This window comes from Leucopleurus acutus (assembly GCF_964270905.1).
Source record: "Leucopleurus acutus genome assembly, chromosome: 3".
Taxonomy (NCBI): Eukaryota; Metazoa; Chordata; class Mammalia; order Artiodactyla; family Delphinidae; genus Leucopleurus; species Leucopleurus acutus.
In genome coordinates this window covers 5,361,620-5,373,793 of record NC_139145.1, presented here as the reverse complement: position 1 = coordinate 5,373,793, position 12,174 = coordinate 5,361,620, and the positions used below count along the sequence as shown (strand labels likewise).

Below are 12,174 nucleotides of genomic sequence, written 5' to 3'. Positions count from 1 at the left end.
CTTAAAACGTGATAGCCTCTTTGACCCTCCCTTTTCTTATCTACTAAAAAAATATGTCTACTTCTGGAAGCAACCTAAATGTCCATCGACAGAGGAGTGGATAAAGAAGATGTGGTACATATATACAATGGAATATTACTCAGCCATAAAAAAGAATGAAATCATGCCATTTGCAGCAACATGGATGGACCTAGAGATTATACTAAGCGAAGTAAGTCAGAAAGAGAAAGACAAATACCATATGATATCACTTATATGGGGACTCTAAAAAAATTGGTACAAATGAACTTATTTACAAAACAGAAATAGACTCACAGGCATAGAAAACAAACTTATGGTTACCATAGAGGAAAGGGGAGGGAGAGATAAATTAGGAGTTTGGGATTAACAGATACACACCACTATACATAAAATAGATAAACAGCAAGGTCTTACTGTAGAGCTCAGGAAACTATATTCAATATCTTGTAATAACCTATAATGGAAAAGAATCTGAAAATGAATACAGATGTAGAGATAGATAACTGAATCACTTTGCTGTACACCTGAAACATTATAAATCAACTATACTTCAATTAAAAATTAATTAATTTAAAAAAGATATATGTCTACTTCAAAAGTTATCATAGGGACTAAATGAAGTAACACATCAAAAGCATTTAGGGTAACAAGTACACAGTCAACAAACATCAACTATATTATCACTAGTACAACACACTGCATACATACACATCCATGTACATGTATATTATTATTACAGGATATGATGGTGGGGCTCTCTCTTGGTCAGGCTGCAGTTCCCAAACGTGGAAGAACATAACAATAAAATGCAATAAAAGAGTTTTATTATATCATCCAAGCACAGCTGGCAAAATAGATGGCTAAAAGCCAGGCTTGCGATCCCTTAGCTCAAAGGTCAGCAACTTTTTCTGTAAAGGTCCAAGTAGCAAATATTCTCTACTTTGGAAGCCTTTGGGTCTCTGTTGCCACTTTGTCATCTTACTGCGAAAGCAGCCTTAGATGGCATGTAAATGAGTGTGGCTGTGTGCCAATAAAACTTTCCCTGTGGATTCTGAAATTCAAATTCCATATACTTTTCACTTGTCATGAAATATTGTTTTTCTTCTGATTTTCTTCAACCATTTTTTTTTCTTTTTTCTTTTTGGCCGTACCACGCGGCTTGCAGGATCTTACCACCTACCAGGGATCAAAACCGCGCCCCCTGCAGTAAAAGCCTAACCACTGGACCGCCAGGAAATTCCCTCTTCAACCATTTACGAGTGGTAAAGAACACTCGTAGAAGCACTATTCTCAATAGCCAAAAGGTGGAAACAGCCCAAATGTCTGTCAACAGATGAGTGGACATACAAAATATGGTATATCTATCTGTTACCCAACCAAACTTGGGTCCAAGCTATGGTGTGAGTATATTATGCATATTTACCACAATAAAAAAATTATAAATTTTTATAAACCTTCAATAGTTTCCTATGGTAACCACTGAAGTTCTGCAAGAAGTCTTTGTGAGAATTAGAGAACAATGCCCCCCTTTGACACCTGCAGCTTAACTCAGGATGAGTTTCAGTATCCCCTTATTCCCCTAACCAAGCACTTTTCTACCGGATGCAAGTATATACAGAAACACTGGCTTCCCATTAAGGTTAGAAAAAATCCCAAGTTTTCACCACGGTTTGTCCCTGTCAACCTCTTACTTCTCTCTTTTCTCTATTTCAGGCCACTTTGACCTTATTACTAGTTCTTGATTTCACCAAGCTCATTCCTCATACCTCCATAAAGTGGTTTAAAAAAAAAGGAGAAGAAGAAGGAAATCTGTCCCATGTCTGACTTCATTGCCTGAAATTCCACTATTAGAGAGTCATTCCTTTGGCTAAAAGCATTTCTCTTCCAGAAAATACAGGGTACTGATTCAACAGCCTCCTCAGAGCCTTTTCACGTGCCATTTCCTCTGCTTGAGACACAAGTTTTTCCTTCCCGCTTTCCATGGTGCACTCTCTCCATTCACTCAGGGTCTCAGTTCAAATGTCAGAGATGCTTCCGTGGCTGCCTGATCAATAATAACCACCCACCACCATCAAGATACTCTCTACCCTGCTACTCTACATCCTTTTTCTCCATGAAGCTAATCTCTAAGTAAACTCAAGATGAGGCCGCATCTTTGCTCAGCTTTTTCTCCTGCCCCTTCCTGCTTCCAGAGGTCAGTGTGTCCAGGGAAAGAAGGGAGATGCAAATTATATAGGGCCCTGTGGGTCACCCTAAGGGTTCAGCCTGGTGCCTGGACTCTATGATATTGGTTGTGCTTTTGCAGAATGGATTGGAAATTGGGGAGATATTACTGGAGACAAAGAAAGTGATGATACTTTAAATGACTTTAAATCAGCCACAGCAGGTGTAAAATGCCAGGCCAACATCCACTGATTAAATCCCCTTACTCCATGGCTCCCTACCTCCTGCAGTTTAAATCTCAAACTTGTAAGCCTGGCCTGGAGCCTGCTCTTCCAGCCTGGTCGGGGAACAGTCTAAGCAGAAAGCTTAAAATCGGAGAAGGCAACAAGGGGGCAGCACACAGCTTCAACCTGGTGAAGTGAGGACACAGTGGGGAAAAATTCACGGGACCTGATCCCCTCCTTCCCCATCTCAAACAGCGTGCTGGGTCCCCGAGGATAGGATTTCGTCAACAGTCCCCATGAAATGTAATGGGGCCCCAACATGAAGATCCACTGCAGGATTAAACTTTGGGGGGTGATGGATATGTTGATGGCCTTGATGGTGGTGACGGTTTCACAGGTGGATACGTATCCCCAAACTCATCGTGATGTATACACTCAACGTGTATAATTTTTCATGTCAATCATACCTCAGTAAACTGGGTTTTAAAAGAAAGAAAGAAAATTTGCCCTGTGCCTGATTTCATTGGCATTCCACCATTAGAGAGTCATTTCTTTGGCTTAGCTTTATCTTCCAGGAGATACAGGGTACTAACTGAGCCCTGGAAGGGATTAAAGAGGAAGAGCCTTTGGACCACAGTAAAAGGCTCTGGATAGAGCCCACTCCACCTACAATAGGTGCCTTCTCAGCAGTATAAACACATGCTTATCCTTCAAAGACCCAGATCCAACCTCTCCTTCTAAGAAATTCATCCCTCTAGGCTCCTCCGACTCTGTGTTTCTCCCTCTTGCCCCACCCACAGGAGGCTGTGAGTGTTTGTAGCCAACAAGACTCTGACATGAGACCTCTATGGATCCCTTCCCTGTGCTTTTGGGTGAATGAATCGGGGGTGGGGGGGAGCGTACCCTTGGGCAGTGTGATGATGCTGCAAAGCCAAAAGCATCAGGGCCCCTTTCTGGTGCCCAAACCTAGGCCCATATAGACAGGTTTGTGAACAAGCACACACCACACACACACACCCCTACCTTTCTCTGGTCTCTCCTCCCTGCCCTAAGCAGGGATCCAGGTATCAGCCAAAGAGGTTGGGGCACTACTGCTAGTGTCCACCAGGGGGCAAGCTTGGCTTAACTTTGTTGCTATCTGCCTTTGTGATGCCCTCGTGTGTGTGTGTGTGTGTGTGTGTGTGTGTGTGTGTGTGTGTGTGTGTGTGTGTGTCTTTGTGATGTTTATAAATGTTTGATCCAATGGGTATCTGTCCGATTTCACCTGTGGATGCCTTCACTGGAGTTAGTAAGGTCCCAGGGCTGGGTGTATGAGTGAATACGTTTGAGGTGTGTTATCTGTCAGTCTGTCTTCCTATTTCAGGTACCGTCTGTTATGTGTTTGGGGTGTGTTTCCGTGCCCGGCTGAGTAGACATATGTCTCCGTATCTATCGCTTTATACGTGCACCTGTGAATTGCAGGTTGAAAGGAGGTGTCAGTAATTTTACATCTGTGTATGTGTTTCTGTTCATATTTCAGTCCGTTTTGGTGTTTGGGGAGGGGAGTATTTGGGTCTGGGGTCTGTCGGCCTGTCGCAGTGCAGGGGAGTATTTCTGTGTCGTGCATCTGCTGTGGATGTGGGTAGATCCTTTTTGTCTGTCTGTCTGTCTGTCTATGACCACCTGTGAGTCTTCTTGCTGGTCTCTCTTTGCCGTATTTGCCCGTCTCTGTGTATCTGGGGGGCTGTGTTTCTTCATGACAGTCTGTGCATATGCTTGGCCTGTTTTGTGGGTGTATCTTCACAAGGGGCTTTGTATCCATCATGTGTGTTATGGGTTAAATTGCACTCCCCCCCCCAAAAAAAAACAAATCCACATGTTGGAGTCCTAACCCCCAGAACCTCAGAATGTGACCGTTTTTAGAAATAGGGTCTCGGCAGATGTGACGAGTTAATTTGAGGCCATGCTGGAGCAAGGTGGACCCTTCATCTGGTATGACTGGTGTCCTTACAGGAGGGAAAAATTTGTTTTGTTTTGTTGTGGCTTCGCAGCCCTCGGCCCTGAAAGCATGGAGTCCTAACCAATGGACTGCCAGGGAATTCCCTAGGAGGGGGAAATTTGGGCACAGACAAACGCATACAGGGAGGACACCATGTAAACACTGGAGTTTTGCTACCACAGGCTAAGAAAACTCCCAGGAGGTAAGAGACAGAGATGCCTGAAATAGATTTCTTTCTGGCGTCTTCAGAGGGAGCGCTGCCCCACTGAAAACACATTGATCTTGGACTTCCAGTCTCCAGAACCGTGAGACAATACATTTCTATTGTTTAATTAAGCCACTCAGTTTGTGGTACTTTGTTACAGCAGACTGAGCGAGCTAATATAGTGTGTGTGTGTGTGTGTGCGTGCGTGTGTGTGCGTGTGACAGCCGGATGTAACTGACAGCCAGCACCAGAGAACTTCCGAGTTAGGGCATCATGGGGTTGCCCTGTGTTCTTTTGAACCTTTCTCTGCCAGTATATTCGGGTGACAGCTGTTCCCTGGATCCAACGTCTCCAACCATCAGCGGGCCACTCCAGGGCACACCTGAGGCCCCTCCTCCACCAGCCAGCAAGAGGTGGCCTCCTCCAGCAGAGGTCTGCCTGGTCCCTCTGGGGGCACATAAGGAAGCAGGTCCAACCACTTCTCCAGACCCTCACTCTCTCCCTCCCCCTCTAAGTAGAGTTAATGCTCATTTGCACATTCCCCGAAATTCCTCCCATTTTTCTTTCTTTTTAAATTGAAGTATAGCTGATTTACAATATTGTTAGTTTCAGGTGTACAGCAAAGTGATTCAGTTATACGTAGATATATACTTTTCCATTATGGTTTATTACAGGATATTGAATATAGTTCCCTGTGTTATACAGTAGGACTTCATTGATTATCTATTTTATATAAAGTAGTTTGTATCTGTTAATCCCATACTCCCAAATCATCCCCGCCCCCCATGCTTTCCCCTCTGGCAACCATAAGTTTGTCTTCTATGTCTGTGAGTCTGTTTCTGTTTTGTGAATAAATTCATCTGTATAAGTTTTTAGATTCCACATATAAGTGATATCATACAGTATATGCCTTTTTCTGACTTACTTCACTTAGTATGATAATCTCTAGGTCCATCCGTGTTGCTACAAATGGCTTTATTTTATTTTTTATGGCTGAGTAGTATTCCATTGTGTGTGTGTGTGATATACACACAAACACATCTTCTTTATCCATTCATCTGTTGATGGTGCATCCCAATTCTTAGAAGGACACCAGTCACATTTGATTAGGGTCCATCCTAATGACCTTGACCTCATTTTAACTCAATTACCTCTTTAAAGAACCCATCTCCAGGGCTTCGCTGGTGGTGCTGTGGTTGAGAGTCCGCCTGCCGATGCAGGGGATGCGGGTTCATGCCCCGGTCCGGGAAGATCCCACATGCCGCGGAGTGGCTAGGCCCGTGGGCCATGGCCACTGGGCCTGCACGTCCGGAGCCTGTGCTCCGCAACGGGAGAGGCCGCAACAGTGAGAGGTCCACGTAACACAAAAATAAAAGAACCCATCTCCAAATACAGTCACATTCTGAGGTCCTGGGAAGGTTAGGACTTCAACATACAAATTTGTGGGGACACAGTCAACCCATAACTGCCAGTGTCACAAAAGTGAGTGAGGGGACTTCCCTGGTGGTCCAGTGGTTAAGAATCCCCCTTCCAATGCAGAGGACGTGAGTTTGATCCTTAGTTGGGGAACTAAGATTCCACATGCCATGGAGCAACTAAGCTGCGTGCCACAACTAGAGAGAAGTTCACGCGCCACAACAAAATATCCCGCATTCCGCAACAAAGACCCCGTGTGCTGCAACTAAGACCCGACACAGCCAAATAAATAAATGAAGTGAGTAAATGAATGAATGAATGAATGAATGACAGAACGGGCTCTCTGGCAGGTTCTGGTTTTGTTCCAAGTATTCACTGCCTCTCCCTGGAAGAGGAGTAAACCTTTCTGCCCTACTGATGCTACTCTGGGCCATACGACTTGCTCTGGCCAATGAAATGTCTTCTTGTCATCCCCAAGAAGAAACATTAGGAACAACTGAGTGGTCCTGCCATCTCTCTTTTCCTTCTGCCACAAGCCTGACACATCCCAAGGCTGGAGGTCTCCAACAGTGTGATTCCTGCAGCACCTTCTCTTTCCAGAAACTTCTTCTTCAGCAGAGTTGAGGCCAATGTGTGAAGGAGCTGTTTGTGAGATGTTGGGATGGGGAGTCATTTGTTGCAGCAGCAATACTCAGCTCAAGGTGACTGATACAGGTCGTGTTGTGCTGGGGCTTAAAGACCCAACCGAAGACCCCCCAAGACCAGGGTTAGAACTCAAGTTCAAAGTTCAGCCTGGGGCTGGAGGACAGTGATTCAAGACCTCCAAGAATAAGTCCATGACCTCAACCCCATTGACACCATTGAATTAGACAACCCAGGTAGCCACCTTAGGTAAATTCATGGCTCAGGTGGAAGTTGCGGGGGAGGGCAGAAGCCCCTCCCCATAATCCCTGACCCTTGGAACTCCATTCCCTCTCCAATACCCTGTTTCCAGTTTCACAGCCCTTCAAACACGGAGCACACGTCACACCAGACTCTGGAGTCCGGATCCTGCACCTGGCCCGGTGTGCACAGGTGCTGTCTGAGCACTGGCTTACCTGGAGTTGGGGAGAGAACCAAGGAAATGATTAGGTCCCCACCAGCTACTGGAACAATGGTTAAGAAGGTGAAGAAGGCGGCTTTACACTTAGACACAAACTAACTATGCTCTCAAACAGGTGGTTTAGCTTTCTCTGGTTCAGAAAGGTGAAGTCACTTTTCCAACACGTGACAGCTAACTTTGTAAGGGCAGAGCTGACCTTCAAATCCTCCTGGAACCTTGGCCAAGATGCTCAACTGCCCAAGAAGCTGCTTGTGAGATTATATTAGATAACGTGAAGAGCTTACTATCGTGGTACCAGGCATCATTGAATGTTCAACATGGGGGCTGCTTCCATCATCAGGGGGGTGGAGTAATATTCACAAGTATTAACTATTTTCCATCAAATTAATATATTGCCCATGGGCCCTCCTCAGCCTTGGCCACCATCATTTTTTTCCTCCTAAGAGTTACTCCTGCAGGAGATTTACCAAAGAAGCACCTTCCTGGCTTTCGAACTTCAAAAGCCTAATTAAAGATGCTTATTCTTGGGTTTTGAGCCCCCACCATCTAAGCCCTCATGGGGTCTAGATAAAAGTCTGGCCAAAGTGGTTGCCAGGGGACAGTGGGAGAGGGAAAAGGGAACTCATCGCTCCATAGGGACGGTTTCCCTTTTGCAAGATGACAATTTCTGCAGATTGATTGCACAACAGTATAATATTCATCCCATTGCTGAACTGTACAGGTAAAACAGGTCAGGATGGTAAATTTGATGTTATGTGTGTTCTGCCACCATTTTTTAAAATAATAAATTCTATTAGGTAAAAAGAAAGTCTGGCTACAGATGCAGAAAAGCATTCAGGCTGAGTCAACTTTTCCTGCAACAAAATAGATCATGGTTTCCCAGTGTGGACGGGAGGAGTTGGGTGGGAAAGACAGTTAAACTCAGAGACAGGTCCAGAGATGCATCCCTATATCCTATCAGCCCAACCCCAGTCTAAACAGCTTCAGGATCTAGTGAAATCTGAGACATCGTCCTCCCAAAAAAATGCAGATATATGCAAATCCTGGATTTTCTTTCAGAGGATTCAAAGCTCCTCAGGGATCCACAGACCACTGGTAGGACCCATGTGCCTTAGACCAATGGGTTCAAGATGTCTAAAAGATAGCCCCAAATTACAGGGCACCAAACAGAAGCAAAAACACTGGAAAGGCATTTGGATTCTCCATGGAATGGTCATTAATCAGATTAAGCAGAGCTAAGTCTTGAAGTCTGACAAAAATAGGGGCTCTGCCATTCTGTGATACCAGATGAGGACTAAAGTTTCCCTGGAGCTCCCTGGACCCCAGGATAGAGCAGGCTCTACGGAGTTTCCCCACACCCTGCATGTGGCAGCATCCACTGAGTGGGCACGGCTGCCAAGGACTGTGCAGACCCTGTCAGCATCCCACCCATAGCGCCCCAGTACTGACAAGGTCCCTACAGGTCAGTGCTTCCAAATATGCCTGTGGTTCTCTGGCCACCAGAGAATGTACTGGCTACATAAGAGCAGCTCTCAAGCCATGACGAATGGAAGTTGGTGGATAAATACCCCAGCTCCCTTGCCTGTCAACTCCAAGGCTTGTTCTATACTGACTTCCAGAGGTCCTGAATAAAGAGGAACCCCCATTGCCCAAAGCTGTGACCTCATCCACGCTCCCTGTGTCTCCCTCCCCTTCCCATCTCTCTTCCCTGCTCCATCCCAGCTGCTTCCTTGGATCACCTCCCAGATAGATTTTGCACCCCCAAATCCTTGTCTCAGGCTCTGCTTCTGGAGCAGCTCAACCTAAGACAGTGACTGTATAATTTATCATCCAAACCAGGACACTCTGGAGAATGAAAAGGATCGTGGTTAATAACGACACTAGGGCAATAGCCAGGACTGTCCCGGGGAAACCAGGGTGTAGGGTCATTCCACTCAGCATTTAAGGGGAAAAAGCCAGATGCATGGCATGAGCCAAGAGGGATGTGGAAAATGCAGAGGCACCAAAGATGAAACAGAAGCAATTACGTCTCAGCAGGAGGCAGTGATGGAAGATAACCACCAAGAACCAGCAGTCTTTGCAACACTCCAGTGCCAAAGCCCCTGGAGTTGAGACATGACCTTGGAGAGAATTGACTCAGGAGACCCAGATTCAACTGAGATGAAGGTTTTTACCACTTAGCAGAACTGGAGAGGCTCCAAATAGTGATTATGTCCTATTACAGAAAAAAAATGAGAGTTCCATGTTTGTGATCTGGAATCTGTGAGCGTAAAATTCTTTCCTGCCACGTGGGGGTCCCATTTCCTATTTCAGGTTTGCTTTTAAATGGCAGAGAAAGGTGATGGAGCCGGAAAGCAGGAATTAGTGAGGGGGCTTTTGTCTGTGTCCCAACGCCCTTGCCCATCTTTCCCTTCCCAGGTCTGACACAAGTCCATCCATTCATCATTTTATTAAGAGCGGTTGACTTGAGCCCTGCCTTCTCGAGGGGACCCAAGAGGAAATCAGTGTATTATAAATTAACCATGGCAGGGCACCATCCCAGGAGGCCGGCCAGCTGGACGCTAGCCCTCCACAGTCCATCCCGGACTCTCAGCCCGCCAGGACCTTTCACAGCCCCGAGGCCCGCTGCCTGCTCATCCCAGGCTCAGAGCCTAGAGTGTCTCATCGCTCTGGCAATGTGCCAAAGCTCAGCAGTACTCAGAATAATCCTCTTCCACATAGTTGGAGGGGAACCAGCCAACCTGGAAAGAGACAGGGGAGTGGTCAGGGCAGCCTCTGCACGTTCTCCCACTGTTCCTCGACACACCAGGAAGGTTCCCTCCTACCTCAGGGCCTTTGCACCTGCCATACCTTCTACCCCAGAAAGTACCTCCCCTAGATACACCCTCGGCTGACCACTCCCACCCCCTACAGTCCTTTACTTACATGTCACCTTATCAGTAAGGGCTTCCTAACCATCCTATTTAAAATTGCAAACCCCATCCACCCCAACAGTCCTCATCCCCACTTCCTGCTTTTCCATAACACTTTTCACCATCTAATTGATTATATATGTTACTTATTTATGGGCTTCTTGTCTGTTTCCCCTCCCTTCACTACAACAGGCCAGGGATTTTTGTCTCTCTTATTCATCACTGAGTTCCAAAAGCCTAGAATAGTTCCTGGCACACAGTAGACACTTAATAAATATTTGTTGAAAATATGGATGGATGACGCAAGAGGGAGGAGATATGGGGATATATGTGTATGTATAACTGATTCACTTTGTTATAAAGCAGAAACTAACACACCATTGTAAAGCAATTATACTCCAATAAAGATGTTAAAAAAAAAGATGGATGGATGGGTGGGTGGATGGATGGAGGGATGGATGGAATGACGGAAGGATGGATGGATAGATGGATGGATGAAATGATGGATGATGGATGGGTGGATGGATGGAATGATGGATGGATGGGTGGGTGGATGGATGGAGGGATGGATGGAAGGATGGATGGATGGATGGATAGATGGATGGATGAAATGACGGATGATGGATGGTTGGATGGATGGAATAAAGGATGGATGGATGAAATAAAGGATGAATGGATGGATGGATGGATGGATGAATTCTTTACAGCCCAAACCTTCCTAAACATCCCCAAATCCCCCCTCAAGCCCTAACTGTTCTCTACCACACACTAAATTTACCCTCCAAGGTTCCTAAAACTGTTCACCTAAGCAATTATCTAGGTCACTTTTCACATGTTTCCCTCTGGTAGAATTGAAGCTTCTAACCAGTGTCTTTATCTTCATTCAACAAATATTTTTTGAGAAACCGGTGTAAGCAAGGCAGTATTCTAGAGGCTAGGAACTCATCAGCAGATGAAATAAAGAATACTTTCTGCCTTGTGAGACAAAAATCAGAACCAGACAGAAACTTTTTTGAGAAAATTTAAGTTCCCTCCTGAAAGTCCAAATTCAGGCAGACAAAAGATCACAAAAGGCAAAAGCGGTTGGTCTCAGTTCTGCCTTTTCATGCATTCAAGAAATATTGATTGACATACTATGTGACAATCAATGTTCCAGGCACTGGTGATACTGCAGCGAACAAGATAGAAAAATCCCTCCCCTCGTGTTCCCCAAACATGCCAATCACTCTCTCACCCCAGGGCCTTTGCACGTGCTGGTTCCTCTGGAATACTTTCCCACACCTCCCACCACCCATGACCTGGCTGACTTAACTCACCCCTCAGTGATCAGCTTGATCTCTCAGAAAGGCATCCTGACCTGCTCCCAGGAGGAGCTGGGGGTTCCTTGGGGGCTCCCAAGGTGCCTTATGATTCCCCATCTCAATCTCAACCACTCACCATTGTAACTGCATGGTTACAGGTCTGTGCTTCTCACCGAACTATGAGTTTCAGGAGGGCAGTGATTTTACTGTGCTCATTTTTGTCTCCTTGGCACCCAGCTAAATGCCCGACCCATAGTAGGTGCTCAATAAATTAATGCAAGGCGCATAAATGAAATCTGTCCCTTCATCCCTTCCTACCAGGGAAGCCCTTCACACGAGCCCCTGCCCACTCACTCCACTCCATCATCCCGTAGAGCTTCACGAGAGCCAGCTCACCCCACACCCTTTCCCTGGGGCTGCCAAGCTCCGCCCCAACTCACCCGGCCATAGATCTCCCCTCGCCACCAGCCCTGCTGCCCCTTCTTGTTAAGGATCTTGATGATGTCGCCCTCTTTGAGGGACAGCTCTGATCGGTCCCGGGCGCAGAAGTCATAGCGGGCTTTGGCTGTGCCAAAATACTTGGTGCTCCCTGCTGTGTGGGAGAGAGCAGAAGTGGGAAAGGGCCCTGGAGCAGACACACACCTACCGTCTGGGGGCAGTGGGAGGACAATGCTCCAATAGACCAGGATGAAGAAGGGCTCCTCCATGCTTCCTCCCACTGAGTGTTGGGTGGCCTGTGTTCTGAGCGTACACAGCTGTCTTCCCAGAATCATCCTTCTAGCCCAACCAGCATCCAAACTTAGAAAGTAATACCAGTTATGATCTTTGAAATGTTACGTATATATTCATAGT

The 12,174-nt window shown here is 46.1% G+C and overlaps 1 protein-coding gene across 1 annotated transcript in view; it reads right to left on the bottom strand.

Annotated features, from left to right (window-relative positions):
• Window positions 1-9,571: 9,571 nt before the first annotated feature.
• The window catches only part of VAV1 (vav guanine nucleotide exchange factor 1), a gene marked incomplete at its 5' end in the record, with an annotated part of 52,248 nt that continues 49,645 nt past the window's right edge, over window positions 9,572-12,174 (bottom strand). Inside the window, 2 exons of the mRNA XM_082835938.1 lie at window positions 9,572-9,850; window positions 11,763-11,914. Of these exons, the coding sequence (XP_082692064.1) occupies window positions 9,797-9,850; window positions 11,763-11,914 (206 nt within the window). The 3' untranslated portion in view covers window positions 9,572-9,796. The remainder of the gene's footprint in view (window positions 9,851-11,762; window positions 11,915-12,174) is intronic.